The sequence below is a fragment of the Quercus suber genome, unplaced genomic scaffold (assembly GCF_002906115.3).
Source record: "Quercus suber isolate HL8 unplaced genomic scaffold, Cork oak 2.0 scaffold_23, whole genome shotgun sequence".
Classification (NCBI taxonomy): Eukaryota; Viridiplantae; Streptophyta; class Magnoliopsida; order Fagales; family Fagaceae; genus Quercus; species Quercus suber.
Genome location: NW_027069488.1, coordinates 350,429 through 372,184, shown reverse-complemented (window position 1 = coordinate 372,184; position 21,756 = coordinate 350,429). Strand labels below are relative to the sequence as shown.

Below are 21,756 nucleotides of genomic sequence, written 5' to 3'. Positions count from 1 at the left end.
ATATCATGTCCCTTTTGCTTGTGCATTCTATTAGAAGTAGAGAGAGACTCACCATATCTTGTCATAAGCAGAATAATTGTCGGTGTAGAATGTCGTATTAGTAGAGAACCAATGAACCTATGGAACAATAATAGAAAATTGGTGATCAATAATCATAGCAAGTCATTTTGCAAGAAAAAAGAAGGTTTTTTTTTTTTTTTTAATAGTTTCTTTGCTAATAAAACTTACTATAACAATGCATAGTTATTGCTTGGGCAACTTCTACAACCATGTATCTAACTTCCTTAATTGTTTAACCTAAATCAAAACTAACTCAACCAAAATACCCAAAACTAACTCATATTTCTTAGTTCATAACCAAATCGAAGGGAAAAAAAGTATGGCAGATTTTAGAAAACAAAAACAATATTTGAAAAGGAAAAAAGTATGTACTCAAATCAAAGGAAAATAAATAAATAAATAAAATCTGACTTTGAGAGAAAAACACAAATCTAACCCAAAAAACTTAAATCAAAACCAACCCAACCAAAATACCCAAAACTAACTCATATTTCTTAGTTCATAACCAAATCAAAGGAAAAAAAAAAAAAAAAAAAGCATGGTAGATTTTCAGAAAATGCTTTTTTACTTATACGTGGCTAAATTTTAGATGGGCATTTTTCCTACATGGCAACACCTCCTTAATTGCAAGAAAAGATTTCTGCTATTCTATATAGTATATGATATGATATATTGATATTATTTTATGAGTGTACTTTGGTGTTAAATTTGTGTCCTATTTTGGTAATTTACACCAAAAAAAAAAATTCTTCTAAATGTTCTCATAAGTTTTACCAAATGCTTATACATGGTTTTAAAAATTGTGTTATCAAAAAGCACAAATGCTAATTCTTAAAAACGCACTTTTTAAAATAGCTTATCCAAACAGACCCTAAGTATTGTAAGAGTACATTGAGAAGCCTTGAAACTCTGCTAGAATCAAGTTCCAAAGTCTCCAAGAACTTTAAAAACTTCAACTTTCGAATACAAAAACATTCATCAGAATCATTTTACCAAGTCTTGGAGTTTTCCTAGAATCAAGTTCTAAATCCATCGGATTCAAACTCCAAAGCTCCAAAGAACTTCCGTTACAAATTTTTGAAGGTCAAGAACATTTGAAGAACGCATGAAGATCATTGAAAACATGAAAGAACTAAGAATTTCTAATGTGCTCAAAGCCAAAGATTCATCACAATTCCATGTCAAAGATCTTTCAATCTACTTTCCAATCAAAGTGAAGACACTTTGTATTCGAATCGAGACAATTCTTGAATTGAAGATTTTTCCAAGAATGTCAAATCACAGGATTATTATTTTGTAATAGAATTTAATTATAGAAAATAGTATTCTATCATTTATTAATACAAATTTATATTTGAAAAACTCTTACTATTGTTTGATTTTCAAATTGTATTTACAGTCTTAAGCTTGGTAAATGATAATTTTACCCATGAATAATGGTCTAATGACAAACTCGAATTTTCACTTACTAGAAATTGAGGTGTCTACAAAAGGGTTTTTTTTTTTTTTTTTTTTTTTTTTTTTCTAAACATAAAAAAGGGCAACCCACTTAACCCATGGTTCAACATGTCTAAACCTACCATTTCAGCCAGGCGGTTTTGGGTTGATCCGATATTTTTAGTGATCTAAAAAGAGTGCAACCTCTGTTTGGGTGGGCGTAAAACGCCTATTTTACGCCCTTCAATCAAATTGAGCCACATTAGCTTATTGCAACTAAAAAAATAAATCTCACTGCACATATTCTTGTCTCTAACAATTCATATTCCAACAAAATTGTATCTTCCTCCTGAAGAACCAATCAAATCTCCAAGGCGGCTAAGACACAACCCTAGCCGTTGAAATGTTGCCCAAAGCCTCTAGAGATGCTGCCAAAATCCGCCATAGAATCTGCTCATCTTGAAGAACCACCGAACCTACAAGCCGCTTGAGTAGTCGGAACCACCAAAAGCCACTGGAGACATCGTCATAGACCTCTAAGTTCCTTTTTTCTTAATTTTTTTTTTTCCAATTTTCATTATCCAAGGTACAATCTTTTTAATTTTTCTAGTTTTGCGCATGTGGGTTATAAAGATATATATCCAATCTGGGTTATGTGTAAGTTTGAATTTGGTTTTGCTCAAGATTTTCATATGAGATAAAGTTGTGGATTTTGGTGAGGGAATCAGGTCTTGGTGCCTCTGCTGTTTGTAGGTGATTAAATTTTGAGGCTTTTGCTTTTGCTTTTGCATGTAGATTTTGGAACTAGGTTTCTTGGTCTATTGTGGGGTTTGTTCTTGATTTTAAGGTTTCGTAAAATAAAATTTAGAGAAAGGAAGAGAGGTCACCAATTCATTGACAGCGTTGGATCGTTGGTGGAGTGACTTCTTCACCTTCTTTGTGTCTCCGATCACATTATGGTTGCCAACATCAACACAAGCGTACATTGGTTTTTTTTTTTTTTTGGGGGGGGGGGTTTAATGAGATTTTAATTGGGTGTTGACACGGCGTTATACTATTGGTGGCGTTAACCACACATCCGGACATAATTTAAGCTCATCTAAAAACCCCTTTTCTCATTCCTTTTTTTTTTTTTTNAACAAAAACAATATGTGAAGAGGAAAAAAGTATACTAACCTTCAAAATATATTGTTGTAGAGATGAACTAGGGTAGAGAATGAACAGAGGAAATTTGAAGCCCTCAAACGTGTTTTTGTTTTAAACTATGTGACAGCACAGTAAATGGATAAATATGAAGCCCTCAAATAGTGCAACGTGCAGTATTATCTTCAAAATCAAAACCAAATGTAACCCGAATACCTAAATAAAAATCAATCCAACCAAATTTCTCAAAACTAATTCATATTTCATACCTAGATCTAAGAAAGAAAGGAAAAAAAATTACCAGTGGTAAGAATTAATATTGACAACAAAGCATCTAAAGAAAGAGAATAAACATCCGAATTTCAATTCAAATTCGAACATAGAGAAGTGATGTGTACCTTTCGTTGGTCTGTTTTTAGTTCCAATTACGTTGGTAGTGTCGATCCTCAATCTCAATTCCTATGCACTTACGGAATAGTGCCAATCTCTCTTTTCTCTGTGTCTGACTCTCTCTATCTCCGTATCTCAATACCTCTTGGACCTTTCATCGCATTTAATTTTGACCGGTTGTAGTTCTCTCTATCTCCGTATCTCAATTCTTGCATGCACCTTTAGGTTATCGGTGCCAATTGCGGTGGTCTAAGTTTAGCAAGGGATGGTGGTGGCCGGCCGTACGAACTCTGCCTCTTCTATATCGCAAGTTTTTTATTTTTATTTTTATTTTTATTTTTTATATACAGAAAGACTATCAAATGGTGTTAAGGTTGTGAAACAATATAATTTATTGCTTTTTTACTTATACGTGGCTAAATTTTAGATGGGCATTTTTCCTACATGGCAACACCTCCTTAATTGCAAGAAAAGATTTCTGCTATTCTATATAGTATATGATATGATATATTGATATTATTTTATGAGTGTACTTTGGTGTTAAATTTGTGTCCTATTTTGGTAATTTACACCAAAAAAAAAAATTCTTCTAAATGTTCTCATAAGTTTTACCAAATGCTTATACATGGTTTTAAAAATTGTGTTATCAAAAAGCACAAATGCTAATTCTTAAAAACGCACTTTTTAAAATAGCTTATCCAAACAGACCCTAAGTATTGTAAGAGTACATTGAGAAGCCTTGAAACTCTGCTAGAATCAAGTTCCAAAGTCTCCAAGAACTTTAAAAACTTCAACTTTCGAATACAAAAACATTCATCAGAATCATTTTACCAAGTCTTGGAGTTTTCCTAGAATCAAGTTCTAAATCCATCGGATTCAAACTCCAAAGCTCCAAAGAACTTCCGTTACAAATTTTTGAAGGTCAAGAACATTTGAAGAACGCATGAAGATCATTGAAAACATGAAAGAACTAAGAATTTCTAATGTGCTCAAAGCCAAAGATTCATCACAATTCCATGTCAAAGATCTTTCAATCTACTTTCCAATCAAAGTGAAGACACTTTGTATTCGAATCGAGACAATTCTTGAATTGAAGATTTTTCCAAGAATGTCAAATCACAGGATTATTATTTTGTAATAGAATTTAATTATAGAAAATAGTATTCTATCATTTATTAATACAAATTTATATTTGAAAAACTCTTACTATTGTTTGATTTTCAAATTGTATTTACAGTCTTAAGCTTGGTAAATGATAATTTTACCCATGAATAATGGTCTAATGACAAACTCGAATTTTCACTTACTAGAAATTGAGGTGTCTACAAAAGGGTTTTTTTTTTTTTTTTTTTTTTTTTTTTTCTAAACATAAAAAAGGGCAACCCACTTAACCCATGGTTCAACATGTCTAAACCTACCATTTCAGCCAGGCGGTTTTGGGTTGATCCGATATTTTTAGTGATCTAAAAAGAGTGCAACCTCTGTTTGGGTGGGCGTAAAACGCCTATTTTACGCCCTTCAATCAAATTGAGCCACATTAGCTTATTGCAAAACTAAAAAAATCTCACTGCACATATTCTTGTCTCTAACAATTCATATTCCAACAAAATTGTATCTTCCTCCTGAAGAACCAATCAAATCTCCAAGGCGGCTAAGACACAACCCTAGCCGTTGAAATGTTGCCCAAAGCCTCTAGAGATGCTGCCAAAATCCGCCATAGAATCTGCTCATCTTGAAGAACCACCGAACCTACAAGCCGCTTGAGTAGTCGGAACCACCAAAAGCCACTGGAGACATCGTCATAGACCTCTAAGTTCCTTTTTTCTTAATTTTTTTTTTTCCAATTTTCATTATCCAAGGTACAATCTTTTTAATTTTTCTAGTTTTGCGCATGTGGGTTATAAAGATATATATCCAATCTGGGTTATGTGTAAGTTTGAATTTGGTTTTGCTCAAGATTTTCATATGAGATAAAGTTGTGGATTTTGGTGAGGGAATCAGGTCTTGGTGCCTCTGCTGTTTGTAGGTGATTAAATTTTGAGGCTTTTGCTTTTGCTTTTGCATGTAGATTTTGGAACTAGGTTTCTTGGTCTATTGTGGGGTTTGTTCTTGATTTTAAGGTTTCGTAAAATAAAATTTAGAGAAAGGAAGAGAGGTCACCAATTCATTGACAGCGTTGGATCGTTGGTGGAGTGACTTCTTCACCTTCTTTGTGTCTCCGATCACATTATGGTTGCCAACATCAACACAAGCGTACATTGGTTTTTTTTTTTTTTTGGGGGGGGGGGGTTTAATGAGATTTTAATTGGGTGTTGACACGGCGTTATACTATTGGTGGCGTTAACCACACATCCGGACATAATTTAAGCTCATCTAAAAAACCCCTTTCTCATTCCTTTTTTTCTCATTCCTTTTTTTTTTTTTTTCTTTTTTTTTTGTTTTAATCTTCTGAATTCAATTTTGCTGAGCAGGGCTTTTATTGTGTTTAAGAATGGATTTGGGTTGATTTGGCGGGTTTAGCATTGGATGTTGGTCGTGGGCGATGCGTTTTGGTGGTTTTGCAGCTTTTCCTATTGAGGGTTCTTCAATTTTGGGTAATGGAGTTTGGCAGAATAAGAATAACGTGGGATTTTGGGCTTGTGATTGGGAACAAGGTGGCACATAAAAGTGACTGACCTATAGCTTTTAAATTAAAATTCGAGAGATGGGTTTCTTCTTCTTCTTCCATTTTTTTTTTAAAAATTTTTTTGTGGGCCTAATGGTAAGAGTTTTTAAAGCTAAAGTTTGGAAATCGGGTTCTAGCCTTTTAGGTTTGGCAAAAAAATGTAGCAGGAAAAAGAAGGTGATTCTTTTGAATTTAATATGGCCAAGGTGACTGTTGTTTTTGAGAGAGAAATTATTCATTACACCTGAACCATTTTTTTTTTTTTTTTAAAAATTTTTCAAGATAAGAATCAATTTACACATAAAAATTCTAAGCTTTGTTTATGGTTCACGAATGGGAATCTAGAAATCGTGGGTGTTCTTCAAGTGATATTTGACTTGCCACCTAGTTTTGGTATTGTTTATGATTCACATATTCTTTTTGTCAGGCCATTATTGATCATAAAATTTCTAAGCTTTGTTTTGGTACACCAAATTACCAGAAATTGAGAGCAACCATGGGCATTTTGTCTGCAATTTCTAAGCTTTACCATGCTTATGTTCTTTTTTTTTTTTTTTTGAGAAACATGCTTATGTTCTTGAATCATCATCCTCATAATCCTCGTGTGTGGGTACTTAATTGCCATTTTGGTTATTTATATATTCTGGCATCAAGTGGGGAAACGTTACAGGCGTCTTAAAAAGAATATCAAGCTCTTGGATGGTGTCGTAAAAGATGTTGAAGAGGTTTCAGAAGCAGGAAGAAAACTAGATGAGCAGCCTAATCAACTTCGAGATTCACAGCTGAAAGCCGGAGTCACTGTACAACTAGCTGATAGTGAGAGAGACTGGGTGGATGCAACCAAAGCCATGGTTCGCATGGCACAGGACTTCCAGGACTCCTACCAGAAATTGAGTGAAAGAAGAAAGACTATTGGATTGACTCTCTCTGCTATCATGGATTGGAACAAAATTCATCGCCTCAAAGCTGAGTTTGATTTGTGTCTGTGGGAGATGTATCAAATTTGGGAAAAGCGTATACAAATCTGTAAATCAATAGAGCAGTCAAGGTCTATTGTTAGAAGCTTGCAGAACAGACCAATCGAGGAACATCAATCTCATCCTTATAAACGAGCTCCACCAACTGTCTCTATTGAAAGAAATTTGAGAGTCCTATTCGCTAACAATCCAGAGTTAGTGTCTGACTCTGACAGGCAAAAGGAAATAGAGTACCTGATCAGGTTCCCAGTGCAGCTACTACATTCTTTCCTGCGAGATTTAGAAGGGCTTAAATTGGAAAGCCAAACAGAAAAGGCTTGGGTGGAGGAAGCGGCGGAGATCTTTGACGAACTACAACATGATATTGACAGCGTACAAAAAATGGCAAATCTAATGAGATGGCTTCCATTTTTGGGTAACTGGACGACAAGACGTTGGGTGAAGAATAGCTTTGGCCAAATCAACAAACAGCTCCGGACCCTCATTTTTAAGAAGTACATGATTGATTTTAGCTTTATCAAAAGAGTTCCATCAAAATCTGTTGGTCCATTCCCAAAAAAGAAAACCCAGGCCACAACTGATGACAAGGAAATTTTAGATCTTCTAGATGAGTTTCACAAGATTTTAGATACTGGGTGTCTCTAACTGATATAGTGGAAGATAAGCATGAAATCCTGAAAAGATTAGGCGAAAATGTCCTGGCAAATCATGGGGAACGAACAGAAAAAGGTTACTCATTCAAAGAGGTGAATGATTTCTTGAAGGGTAGGAAGTACCTTGTAGTTCTGGACAAAATCTGAAGCAAGGAAACCTGGGATACTCTGAAAGAAGCATTCTAAGAAAAGATAAGCGAGAGCAGAATTTTGCTCGCCACACGAGACAAGAGTGTAGCTTCACATGTTGACCTAACAAGCATCATGTACCCACTTAAACTACGAACACAAGAAGAGAGCTGGGATTTGTTTAAACAGATGGTGCGCTTTCAGGTTGAACCTTCTAAGCCTGATCATGGACTCTCACCAGAATTGAAAAAACTTGCAGAAAAGGTTGTAGGCAGATGTGGAGGCTTGCCATCTTCCATCTTAAATCATGGGTATCTATTGTCCGGGAAAGAAGTGACGTCTAAAGACTTGTCAAGGGTGCTTGAGCATGTCACTCCTAACCAAACACCCTGGTCGAAAAACTTGGAAACAAATGCAAAAGACTTGCCACCGCATCTAAGTCAATGCCTTTCTTACTTTGGACAATTCCCCAGAGACACTAAAATTTCATCAAGAAGATTAGTCGTTTTGTGGGTTGCTGAAGGGCTTGTAAAACAAAGTGGTGATAAGCAAGAGCCTCTTAAATCTGTTGCGGAGAAATATTTGTTAGAGTTGATAATACGCAACTTGGTACAAGAAGTGGAAAGAAAGCTTAATGGGAGGTGATGAATCATAAGTTCGTCAGTCAAGATCGTCAGATGGAAGCAACCTCCAGCCTTCAAAGGTGGTCACCGGTGTGGTGCCTGCCACAGCGCCTCTGATGCCAAGGTCAGTATAAAATGCTATTCGAGACTTGAGCAGTGTATGTACCTTGTCATTGGCAATGTGTGGGCTTTTTATATGTTTTCATGCCCTCTACCCTTTGGAGTAGTTATGGAGATCTTAATGCTCCTTTTGGTGACGTTTGGGGCAGTGTAATGTGGCATCAATGTGCTCCAACGGTCCATACAGTTGGCCTTGTAACCGTTCTGGGTTTAATTGACTGCATTGAATGGCCTGGATGTCTTCGTCAGTAGCGTGAATGATTACTTCGTCATTCCTGATGGTGTCTTCGTCCATAGGTGAGGTTGTCCACGTGGGATGGACTCGTCAGTCCCGTCAGTTGCCCCCCGATTCTGTGTTCGTCATGTCTTTGACATTCATAGAACGTGAAGGGTTATAGGTTACAAATGACTCTTGGGGTTTTGCTCCATATTAAGTGCGAAGTGGCAACGCTCCAAAGATCGTGGCATACATGGCACGCGCTAACTGGTGGAGTTAATGCTCCAACCATTGGGTTTCCCGCCGGCCTTTCCGTTTTTCGAGCCTCTGTTTTAAACATTTCCACTTCTTACTCTCTCTTTTCACTTTTCAAAAAAATCTTCAATCATTGCCTCTCTGTTAGCCTTCTTCTGCTATTCTTCTTGGCGTGCTGTTTGGCAGTGCTTCCTCGGTCCGCCATTGTTCAAGGTATGTCCTTCTTCTTTTCTTGCTTTTCTTTCGCCGTTTTGCTGTGGTAGTGTTTTTGATTCCCTTCTTTTCCTCTTTTTTCTTTCTATTTGCTTTTGGTCTCCCTGGGGTTTAGCTATATTTGTTCTTTTCGGTGTTTCCTTTTGGGTTTCTATGGTTGGTAGTTCTGAAATTAGGACAGTCTGCCCATCAATTTCTTTCCTCTTTGCGAGTTTAGGAGGGTCTTTAGGTGTTTTCCCTAACATTGAGGATTTCGTTTTTGAGGGAAACTGTTTGAGTGTCGCCTTGGCTGATCTGTTGCCTTTGCTTCATCAGTCATTAGGTTGGTTTGAGAACGTAGTAAGGGAGCGACGGGAGATGTCTGAGGTCAGATCCAGTGAGCTCGCAACCGGGTTATCGTCCAGTGGTGACCCAGTGGAGGGGGATACTACCGTCTCTTCCCATCGAGATGTTAGGCCTTTTTATGCCCTCGGGGAGGAGTGTGGATTGGACGCGGAGACACTGGGGAGGTTCAAGGGTAGATTTCAATTCCCGGATCGGGTTAGGGTTCGTCTGACCAATAATGAGGACCGGGCCTATCACTTCTTCCCAGGCGAGGTATGTTTTTACGAGTCTGCTTTCGTTTGTGGGTTGAGGTTTCCCATCCACCCTTTCCTCATGGAGTTATTAGACCACTTCGGTATTGCTCCTGGGCAGCTTATGCCAAATTCGTGGAGAATATTGGTCAGCTGTATGGGAATATGGCTGGCTGCCACGGACGGAGATATGCTCCGGGTTGACGAGCTCACCTATTTGTATCGCTTAAAAACGTCTAAGGAGCACGGGTATTATGAATTGGTGCCTTGGGAAATGAGAACTAGGATTGTCAAGGGGTTAGCTTCGTCATTCAGGTATTGGAAGTCCAAGTTTTTCTTTGTGTCCGGGGACGATTTTGAGACCCCTTCTGGCGAGGTTTGAGGTGAACTCCCGAGGTTGCATCGTCGGTGGGGAACCCCGACCTTAAGTGCGTCAATGTTTCTCCTTGCTATTTAAGCTCTGTCGTGTTGGTCTTTATTGCTACTAACTCTTTTGCTTCTTCTTTGGCACAGTTAAAAGATGGCCCAAACTAAAGAGCAGGTATAAGGAGTAAGTGCAGAAGGCGATTGAATACGCTTAAACAATTGAAAGTTGGGACGATCTCGTGAGCCCAAGAACTCTAGCCTTCTACTGCCTCAGACCAGATCCTTCCAACACCGTCCTATGAAATCTTGAAATTGAGGGAAAAAAGAGTAAGTGTTGGGTTCATCAGTGCTGACTCGTCAATGCTGACTTGTCTCTCAAAATTTATTTATTTATTTATTTACTAGTGTTTTCCTTTTGTAGAAATGATGACCAAATTCAATAAGGATATGTACGCGAAGATGAGATCCAAGAAGAATGAGCCCCTGTTAAATTTGGGAAAGAAGACAGTATGCTTCATTGGAAAGGGAGGTCATGCTGCTCCAGCTCCCTCCATTCATCCAATTGTTTCCGTGGGTGAGACGACGAGGATGGCTTCTCCTACGGCATCTATGGAGGAAATAGGTGGCACTCCCGTTTCTAAAAGGCCGCGGTTGTCTGAAAAGGAGAAGGAGAAGACTGCCTCTCGCCCGTCTACCCTTTGGAATGACAAGAAGATGGCTGTGGATCGAGCCCACGAGGCAGTGACACTTGCGGACCTGAGGGCTTTGTTTAGAGCCCCTTTCAATAAGGTTGCGGCTTGTCATGTTCATAAGCTTGTTCAGGTGTTAGGGGAGAGTCTGCATCTATCTTATGAGTATTTTACTCAGGAGGCTAAGGTGGCGTCTATGACGTCTAGGATGGAGGTTTTGGAGGCGGAGAACTCGACGCTGAAGAAGGACCTTACCTCCTCCATGGGTGAGGCCAACACTTTGAAGGAGTAGGTTAAGAAGCTGAACGACGACCTAAGGGCTGAGTGCCAATTGACTATGGAGAAGGACGAGCAGCTTCTTGGAGCCAAGGAAAGTCTCAAGACCATAGCCGCCAGGTCCGTTGAAGCCTTTCAAACCACTGATGAGTACAACACTGTGCTCTTTAGTTGATATTTTAAGGGTTTCGAGCTCCTGAGGAGATACTTCATGAAGCACCCTTCTGGGGTGGATATGGAGAGGTTGGACCTAGAGGAGGTGGATCAAAAAATGGCTGCAGCTGAGGCTACTCGATCTTCTGCTTCCGAACTTGAAGCCCCTATGGATGCTCCTACTAACGATGCTCCTACTGACGAGGCTCCTGCTAACAAGGCTCCTGCTGATGATGGTGCTGCCCGGACCTGATACTTGACAAAAATTTCTTTGTTTTTGGATGCCCACCATGTCTTGGGTTGTTTTATATATCTAATTCTCAAACAATTAATCTATTTTAAAAACAATGTTTTTAGCCCAGTGTTTATGGGTCTTTGATTGTAGAAACACTTGTAATTTGCCTGTTGCTTTTGGGCTTTAATTTAATTTACATCTACGTACGTACTTGTACTTGTGTTTGTATGATCGTTGGTTGTGATATGTTGACTTCAATTGTCCATGCTGTATATTCGTCTATGCAAGGTCAGTCCTTTAACCCTTTAGGGATCGTCATTGTTAGTAACTTACATCCGTTCTATGCGGAGTCTTGTTACGTAGCCATTTTTGGCTTTACTCGTACCTTTTTAGGGGGTATTATAGTTGTCAGTAACTTACATCCGTCAAGGTGGAATCTTGTTACTTAGTCATTTTTGGCTTTACTTGTACCCTTTTTAGGGGGTTTAATCATCGTCAGTAACTTACATTCGTCAAGGCAGAATCTTGTTACCTAGCCATTTTTGGTTTTACTTGTACCCTTTTAGAGGGTTTTATCATCGTCAGTAACTTACATCCGTCAAGGCGGAATCTTGTTACTTAGCCATTTTTGGCTTTACTTGTACCCTTTTAGGGATTTTTCATCGTCAGTAACTTACATTCGTCAAAGCGGAATCTTGTTACTTAGCCATTTTTGGCTTTTTATGACTTACAATCTAATAGACCTGCTCACAGAGAAACATTAGCTGGATAACTTCTTTATTGATTTTAGTAATGAATACATTTAAATGTTACTTCTATTGATGGTATTTCTTCAAGTGTTCAATGTTCCATGGCTTCGGGAGTCTTTGTCCGTCCAGGGTTTCCAGGTGGTAGCTACCTTGCCGGGAGTAATGGACGACTCGGTAAGGTCCTTCCCATGTGGGGCCGAGCTTCCCTTGAATAGGATCTTTGGTCGCCGGGGTTATTTTGCGCAGGACAAGGTCGCCTATGTTGAGTTGTCTGAGTTTCACCCTTTTGTTGTAATAGTCCATCATCTTTTTCTGGTAGTCCGTCACTCTGCTGCAAGCTTTGTCTCTTACTTCATCTAGACAGTCCAGGTTAAACTGTAGATGATCATCATTGGCCTCCTCGTCGAACACTTCTCGCCTGGGGCTGGTTACTCCTACTTCCACCGGGATCACTGCTTCAGTCCCGTAGGTAAGCCTGAAGAGGGTCTCTCCCGTCGGGGTTCTTGCTGTTGTTCTGTAGGCCCACAAGACATTGGGCAATTCTTTTGGCTAGGCGCCCTTCACGTCGTCCAGCTTGGTTTTAATGATCTTGAGTAGCGTACGGTTTGTCACCTCCGTCTGTCCATTCGCCTGTGGATGTCCTGGTGATGAGAACTGGTTCTTGATTCCCAAGCCTAAGCAGAAATTCTTGAAGCCTTGGTAATCGAATTGTCATCTGTTATCTGATATGATTGTCCTCAGAATCCCGAACCTGCAGACTATATTCTTCCACACGAAGTTTTGGATTTTTGCTTCAGTGATGGTCGCCAGCGGCTCTGCTTCAACCCATTTTGTGAAATAATTAATAGCAACTAGTAAGAATTTTACCTGACCTTTGCTTGGGGGTAATGGGCCAACGATGTCGATTCCCCATTGTGCAAATGGCCATGGGGACGTTATTGTCGTCAGTCTTTCTGTTGGAAGTCGTTGGACATTCCCGAACCGTTGGCACTTGTCACATCTCTTCACGAACTGCATTGCGTCCACTTGCATAGTAGGCCAGAAGTAACCTGTTCAAATAACCTTGCTTACCAGGGATCTAAGGCTGGCATGGTCCCCACAAATTCCTTCATGTATCTCTTCCAGGATGTACCTAGCTTCTTGTTCACTAACACACTTCAAGTAGGGCATGGAGAAGCCTCTCTTGTGTAGGGTGTTGTTGAGGATTATAAATCTGGCTGCCCTCTTTTTAATCTTTCTGGCCTCTCTGTATTTGGAGGGAGGTGCCCTTCCTGGAGGAAGGATATGATGGGCGTCATCCAGCTGTCTGTGCTTTGGATTAAAAACGTTGGAACTTCTTCAATGCTGGAGCGTTCTTGGATTTCCGTCCTCAGGTCCACGTTCGTCATTCCTTCTTCTGACGAGGCCATCTTCGAGAGTTCGTCTGCCTCCATATATTGGCTCCTCGGTATCTGTACGAACTCCATTTCATCAAACTCTTGAGTTAAACGTTTCGTCAGCTTAAGATATTTCTGCATTCTCTCTTCCTTTGCTTCATATTCTCCTTGGATCTGCTCAATTACCAGTTTTGAATCATTTTGGACTAATAGGTTCTTAGCCCCAAGCACCTTTCCGAGTCTCAATCCCATCAGAATCCCTTCATATTCGGCCTCGTTGTTGGTGGCCGAAAATTTTAGCTGAACTCCGTACTTCAGTACTTTTCCATCTGGGGTGACTATGACGACCCCCACTCCCCCCTGTTTTTACAAACCGTCAGTCTGTATCGTCCACTTTTCGACCTCGTTGGTGTGCTTATCTTCGTTCAGGGAAGTGAACTCGGCGATGAAATCCACCAAGGCTTGTGCCTTAATAGCTGTCCTGGGATGGTACTCGATGTCAAATTGGTTGAGTTCAATCACCCATTGGACCATTCTTCCAGCTGCTTCAGGCTTGTTCATGGACTTTTTGATAGGTTGGTCTGTCATCACCAGGATGGGATTTGCTTGGAAATATTGTCTTAGTTTTCGGGAGGCCACTATTAACGCAAATGCAATCTTCTTAATCTTTGGATACCTAGACTCAGCCCCCTGGAAGGCTTGGCTGACGTAATAAACCGGAAGCTGCTTCTTGCCTTCTTCTCTGATCAGGGCTCCACTGACGGCCGTATCTGATACTGCTAAGTTTAAATATAGGTTCTCACCTTCTTTGGACGGGCTTAGAAGGGGTGGATTACTCAAGTAGCGTTTGAGCTCCTGGAGGGCTGCTTCGCATTCGTCAGTCCAAGCAAAAGCTTGTTTTAAGGTCTTGAAGAAAGGCAGGCATTTGTCTGTAGCCCTAGAGATGAACCTATTGAGGGTTGCGATCCTTCCAGTAAGCTTCTAGACTTCCTTGACGGTCTTGGGTGATGCCATGTTAATTATGGCTTGCACCTTCTCCAGGTTTGCCTCTATTCCTCTCTGGGACACCATGAATCCCAGGAATTTCCCTGAGGCTACACCAAAAACACACTTACTAGGATTCAGCTTCATTTGGTATTGCTTGAGGGTAGCAAATGTCTCCTTAAGATCGTCCAAATGGGCAAGTTCTTCTTTACTCTTGACGAGCATATCATCCACGTACACCTCCATATTCCTGCCTATCTGCTTGTTGAACATTCTGTTTACCAATCTCTGATAAGTAGCACTTGTATTCTTCAATCCAAAGGGCATTACCTTATAGCAATAGAGCCCCTAACTCATGATGAAAGTAGTCCTTTCTTGATCTTCGTCAGCCATTTTTATCTGGTTGTATCTTGAGAAGGCGTCCATGAATGTCAACAACTTATGTCCAGCAGTAGAGTCCACAAGCTAGTCAATCCTTGGTAGAGGGAAACTATCTTTCAGGCACGCTTTATTCAAGTCTGTGAAATCCACACACATTCTCCACTTCCCGTTCGCTTTTTTCACAAGGACGACGTTTGCAAGCCAATTAGGATAGTATACCTCCCGTATGAATCCTGCCTTCAGAAGTTTATTTACTTCATCTGTGACAGCCTGGTCTCGTTCTGGAGCAAATACCCTTCACTTTTGCTTGACGGGCTTCTTCTCTAGGTCCACGTCCAGCTTGTGCTGGATGACTTCTGTGGATATACCGAGCATGTCTTCATGGCTCCAGGCAAAGATATCCTAGTTCTCTTTCAGGAACTGGACTAGCCTTGATTTCATCTCGGGGCTTAGAGTCGTCCCTATCCTCGTCGTCTTGGTGGCATCTTCTTCGTCCAGCTTCACTGTTTCAAAGGCTTCTATTTTGTCTTCTTCTTTCTCTTCAATTGTCCAAGTGTGATTTTCTTTGGCGGCCAAGACGGCCTGGTAGCATTCCCTGGCTAAGACCTGATCGCCTTTCACTTCTCCAACCCCGTTGTCTGTTGGGAACTTCACCTTCAGGCAGTAGGTGGATGTGGCTGACCTCCATTTATTGAGTGTGGGTCTTCCAATAATCACATTGTAAGACGAGGGGCAGTCTACCACCAAAAAGTCTATCCGGCGAGTCAACTGCTTCGAGTAGGTCCCCACTGTTATTGTCAATGTCACTATGCCCTTGGGATATACTCTATCTCCGCTGAAACTGATGAGAGGGGTGTCAAATGGGCGCAGTCTCTTTGGATCTAGCTTAAGCTGCTAAAATGCTGGGAGGTAGATGATATCTGCTGAGCTACCGTTATCTACGAGGATCCTTTTGGTGTTGAACCCTTCTATAGTCAGCATTATGACTAACGGATCATTGTGGGGCTGCTTCACTCCTCTGGCATTTGCTTCATTGAAAGGCATATCTTGATCCGTCCATCGCTGCTTGGACAGAGGTATCATGTAGACACTGTTCACTTGCCTTTGATGGGCTTTCCTAAGGGATTTGAATGATCTTCCAGTAATGGGTCCCCTTGTGATCGACTGTATTTCCCCAACCACGTTCTGAGGAGGTTGGAATTGACAGCTATCGCCTTTGGATGAGGACTCATGCTGGTTCTTATTTCTGTCTTGAAATTTATTGTACTCTCCTTTCTTCACAAACTTCTGCAATTTCCCTTTCCATATCAACTCCTCTATCTGTTCCTTTAAGTCTCGACAGTCTTCTGTGTAATGGCCATGATCCTTGTGAAATCAGCAATACTTATTCTTATCACGGACGTTAGGAGATGAATGCAGCGGCCGAGGCCACTTAAGGTAGTGTTCATCCTTAATCTGCGTTAAAATTTTGTCAACAGGCATAACAAGAGGGGTAAGTTTTACCGTCCTTGGATTTTTATCATCTCTCCTTCTGTTACCGTCATTAGTTCGACGATCTGGGCGCTCCCTTTTTTGTCCCCTACATTCGTTCTCCTTCCTTCCTCTATCTCCTGGCTTTTCTGTGTCCTTTATGGCTGCTAGTGCATCTTCAGCATTCATGTACTTCTGTGCTTTTATGAGCATTTCTGCTATCGTTTTCAGAGGATTCTTCGCGAGCGAAGCCACGAGATCCCTGGACTTTAGACCTGCTTTCAAAGTCGTCAGCTGTACCTTATCGTCTGCTTCGTCCACCTCTAGGGTCTCCCTAGTGAAGCGCTTAACGTACGACCGTAGGGTTTCTCTTTCTCTTTGTCTGATGGTAAGCAAATAATCTGCTAGCCTCTTGGGACGCTGTCCCCCAATGAAGTGTCGTAAGAAGGCGTTACTCAATTGATCAAAGTTGTCAATGGATGACGTTGACTGCTTGGTGAACCATTCCCTTGCAGCTCCTTTAAAGGTGGTAGGAAAGGAACGACACATTATCTCGTCGGGGGGCTGCTGAAGCCCTAGAGTCGTTTTGAAGGTGTTGAGGTGATCATGTGGATCCTTGAGCCAGTCAAATGGTTCCAGTTGTGGCAGCCTAAACTTCGACGGTACCGGGCATCCTAAGACCGCGACTGTGAAAGGCGAGTCTGTTGCTCTTACCAATCTGCCCACACTCTGGTCTGTCTTCTCCCTGATGGCATTTTTCAATTTGTCCATCTCCTTCCTCATTTCCTGAAGAAGATCTAAATTTTGGTCTACTGGAGTAGTAGGCCTTGGATGATTGCTTCTCCTGTGGCTATTTCCCTCGTCCTCCATGTTGTTTTTGGATCGGTTCTCCTCCTGTTGAAGCTGTAGTTTCATTTCCTGATTTTGCTTGGTGAGTTCTTCGACAGCAGCTGTGAGAGCTTGAACCTGCTGGGCTAAGGCTGCGGAATCTTGGTTGGACTCCATCTGAAAGTAACTATTGATCGGAAACCATTTTTTCGAGTCTAAACACGAAAATGTCTGTCCCCACAAACGGCGCCAAACTGATGAAGCGTAAGTTCGTCAGTCAAGATCGTCAGATGGAAGCAACCTCCAGCCTTCAAAGGTGGTCATCGGTGTGGTGCCTGCCACAGCACCTCCGATGCAAAGTCAGTATAAAATGCTATTTGAGACTTGAACAGTGTAAAGATAATAGAGCAAAAGAAGTCTCTTAGTGTGTATGTACCGTGTCATTGGCAATGTGTGGGCTTTTTATATGTTTTCATGGCCTCTAGCTGTTGGAGTAGTTATGAAGATCTTAATGCTCCTTTTGGTAACGTTTGGGGCAGTGTAATGCGGCATCAATGTGCTCCAACGGTCCATAAAGTTGGCCTTGTAACTGTTCTGGGTTTAATTGACTGCATTGAATGGCCTGGATGTCTTCGTCAGGAGCGTGAATGATACTTCGTCATTCCTGATGGTGTCTTCATCCATAGGTGAGGTCGTCCACATGGGACGGACTCGTCAGTCCCGTCAGGAGGGTCAAGACATGTAGCTTCCCCAGTGTTCTGCGAGAACTCTAGTTGCGAGAAAATCCAAGTTCAGGCTTTGATCAGCACGTACTTTACTATTCCATTGAAAAAGATTCCAGTTTTGGTGGCAACATAAATTCATCAACACCAAATATATTGCAAAGCTATAGAAATCCCCTCTCCTTGCTCTACTTTGATACTTGTGAAGGAGATAAACCTGGAGCAGCTATTGGTCACTGCCTTAAGAAGGGCATTGCAAGTGGGCATCTGTTATATTTAAAGGTGCTTGATCTTGAACACGTATTCAGACCTCATTTGCCTAAGAGTATAGGAAAATTAATCCAGTTAACGTATCTGGGATTAAGGTGGACATATCTAGAGACTATTCCATCATCGATTGGCAACTTAGTGAACCTCGAAACATTGGATGTGAAGCATACTTATATACGTACTCTTCCTATTTCAATATGGAAACTGAAGAAACTCCAAAACCTATACATGAGTGAGATTCATTGAAGCAAAATTGAGCATCAACCCGAAAGAAAATGTAAATGTAATCAGCGAAACAAATTTTTTTTTTTACAAAATCTCCAAATACAGCGTGGTGCATTTGTGGATAAGGAAAGTCTTCTGAAGGATGCATTTAACATGATGAAAAATCTTCAAATATTGGATCTGTCATTCCAGTTGGAGTGGTCACAGCAAAAAGCATTGGCAGAGAGTCTTGTGGAAATGAAGCACCTTCAAAAATTGACATTGAAATCATTTGATGAAATGGTTCAACCACAAGATCTTCATGTGACTCAATTGTCTGGCCTCGTAGATCTCTACTACCTCTCTTTGTATGGAAAATTGAAGAATCCATCCATCGTCATAAATATTAATGGGAAGTTATTATATACTTCCGGAGTACCATAAATGCATACTCCCTCCTCTCACATGAATGGTGGGTCTTACTAATTAAATTCATGATGAGACCCATCATTCATGTAAGAGGGGGGATTACGCATTTATGGTACTCTAGGAGTACTTAATAATTTTCCAATATTATTAATGGACATCCTCAAAGCCTGACTGAACTTACCTTATCAGCCTCTAGACTTTCAAATGATCCAATGCCAGAGTTAGAGAAGCTTCACAACCTTAAATCCCTCTGCTTGTACTCCGCTTCTTACACTGGGAAACACATGGTTTGCTCCAGTGGAGGCTTTCCCCAGCTTAAAATTCTGAGACTCTGGATGCTTCAGGAATTGGAAGAATAGAAGATGAAGGAACAAGCAATGCCGAGCCTCAAGCAGGTGGAGATTCGGTCATGCAAGAAATTGAAGGTCCCTGACACCACCGAGTTGAGGCATCTAAAGACTCTTCGTGAATTGAAGTTGAAAGATATGCTAGTGGATTTCTCAAAAACAATTGAGAACAACAAGGACCAAATACGGGGCCATATTGCTGTCTTTCCAGTCATAATTAATGAATAGTGGTCAATGCTGAATGGAATTCAGGCTTCTGCCTATGTGAGGCTGTCTTTTCTTTTCTTTCTATGTTCCTTTTTTATTTTTCCTTTAAAAAATTATTATGATTTTGACACTGCAACTTGTAATTACAGACTCGTGCTTCTTTAGGAATGATGCGAGCGTTGGATAAAGAATAGGTTTTTCGAGATGATGTCTTAATCAACGTTCGAGTAATCATGCATAAGGGTTTTTTGTGTGTGTGTGTGTGTGTGTCTGAAATGTATTTGATCAATAAAAGTCATATGCTTGCTATGCAAATGACTGGAAGTATTTGATCAATAAAAGCCATATGCTTGCTATGCAAATGACTGGAATAAAATCGTAGGCTTCGTTGTGAACAAAGTGCTGCTGTCTGTGTGATGACTGGAATAAATTGTACTCTTTTATTTGGAAACGTATATTTATTTGTGATTGATGTATTTCTTATTCATCATTTCGCCTTAGTAAGACAAGTAGTTATCATATTTATTAGTTATTTCAATTCGCAGAAAGGTTTTTGATTTGCAAAATTGCAATGAAATTGCAATTTCTTGTCCACCATGCTACTAGAAGATGAAAGGAAAAGTTTGAACTGCATTATCTTCTTGTAATTAATGTGACCGTTGGGATGTAGTTTGAGAGTGGAACCACGATAAGGTGCAACAATAAATATGCCGGGAGTGCAAAATAAACATTGAAGTTCAAGATCAGGTTTGAGCAAAAAAAGAAGTTCATAATCAGGATAAAATGGTAATCCAGTAGGAGAAAACATTGTTCTCTGTGACTCTAAATCACCTTTCAGTCTAAAAATAGCAAAAAATTAATTCAGATTAGATGTGGCAACCAAATTTCTAAAGATAGGAAGCTATTCTTATTCTTTTTTTCTTTAGTCTTTTCTTGGGTAAATTTTATCTGACCCCTTCCGCTATTCGCACCTAAGTATATGGGAATTTTTCTGGGACCAAAAAGCCATTCACAGTAAGCAGGTCTTCTTATGATTTAATACCAAACAAAAATTAAATGCTTGAGTTACCATCTAGATCACTTCACGGGCGGCTACTCATGCTACAAAAGCATTATCGTAAAACAATTAGATTTTACCGAGAGTTTTATAGCGCAATTAGTACCTCATAGTATTTACAAATTGCAATGAAGATGTTCAATTTTGAGAATTTAACGGCATTCCAAAAAAACCTATGAGAATAAAAAAGAAAAAGAAAAAAGAAAAAGAAAAAAGAAAATAGAAAAGAATATGTGTTGATATTGTTATTTAATTTCCGTTTATTTACTGTTATTGATTTGAGTCCTAATGTGCTATCTACACAACAAGTGGTATCAGAGCCAGGTTAGGATTCAATCCTTTGAATACGGGAAAGATGTCAAGCACAAAGTATGATGTAGAGAAGTTTTGTGGTAAGGGAAAATTTTCACTTTGACAATGCGGATGAAGGATCTCCTAATTGAACAAGGAGTTCACAAGGCCTTGCTTGGGAAGGAGAAGAAACCATAAACGATGAAGGATGTGGAATGAGTAGAAATGGATGAGAAAGCAACTAGTGCTATTCGTCTCAACCTAGGTGATGAGGTCATTCACAACATCCTAGAAGCAAAGACTACAAAGGAGGTTTGGGAAAAACTAGAAGGTCTTTATATGAGAAAGAATCTGACGAACAAGTTATATGTGAAGAATCAATTGTATAGTTTGCATATGAAGGAGGGTTTTGATCTATTGGAGCATCTCAACACATTTAATATGTTGAATACCCAACTGTCAAGTTTTGGGGTGAATTATGAGGACGAAGATAAAGTGTTACTCTTATTAGCGTCACTTCCTACTTCTTTTGACCATCTAGTGACTACATTGATGTACAGGAAAGAGACTATAGTACTTGACGAGGTGACTAGTGCTCACTTGTCACACATAAAGATGAAGTAAGATGGTGATGGTTCTTAGGCTGATGGACTTATTGTAAAGTCTGAGTCAAGCAATAGGGGTAGAAGAAGGTCAAGAGGACGGAATTCAAACAGGAATAGATCACAGTCTAAATCACATGCAAAGAAAGATGTAGAGTGCTTTTATTGTCACAAGAAAGGGCACTACAAGAATCAATGTAAAAAGTTGAAAGTGCATTTAGAGGAGAAGAAGAATGGAAAGAAACCCTAGAATCAGCTAGTGTTGCTGAAGAAACATCAGATGACAGTGAAGTTGGTGCAGATTTACTTTTAGTTTCGTCAGGTAACAATGTCCTATTGGAATCTTGGGTTTTAGATTCAATATGCTCATATGATATGACTCCAAAGAAAGATTGATATGACACGTATAAGCCTTACAACGGTGGTATGGTCCAAATGGGTAATAATGCTACGTGCTCGGTTATTGGGATTGGTACCGTGAAGATCAAGATGTTTGATGGAGTTGTGAGAATACTTAGTAATGTCAGACATGTTGTAGATCTTAGAAAGAATTTAATTTCTTTAAGAGTATTGGATGATTTGGGCTATTCATACTCATTGTTGGAGACATATTTTTATGTAATTGGCATATCCTTTGACAAAACGCACTTTACTTGTGTTTGG

The 21,756-nt window shown here is 40.0% G+C and overlaps 1 protein-coding gene across 1 annotated transcript; it reads right to left on the bottom strand.

Annotated features, from left to right (window-relative positions):
• Positions 1-15,068: 15,068 nt before the first annotated feature.
• LOC112007443 (uncharacterized) lies at positions 15,069-17,141 on the bottom strand. Its single transcript, XM_024039786.1, has 3 exons — positions 16,205-17,141; positions 15,658-16,012; positions 15,069-15,507 (listed from the first exon to the last, which is right to left on the bottom strand). Exons 1-3 carry the CDS (start codon positions 17,139-17,141, stop codon positions 15,069-15,071), a joined length of 1,731 nt encoding a protein of 576 aa, XP_023895554.1.
• Positions 17,142-21,756: the final 4,615 nt, after the last annotated feature.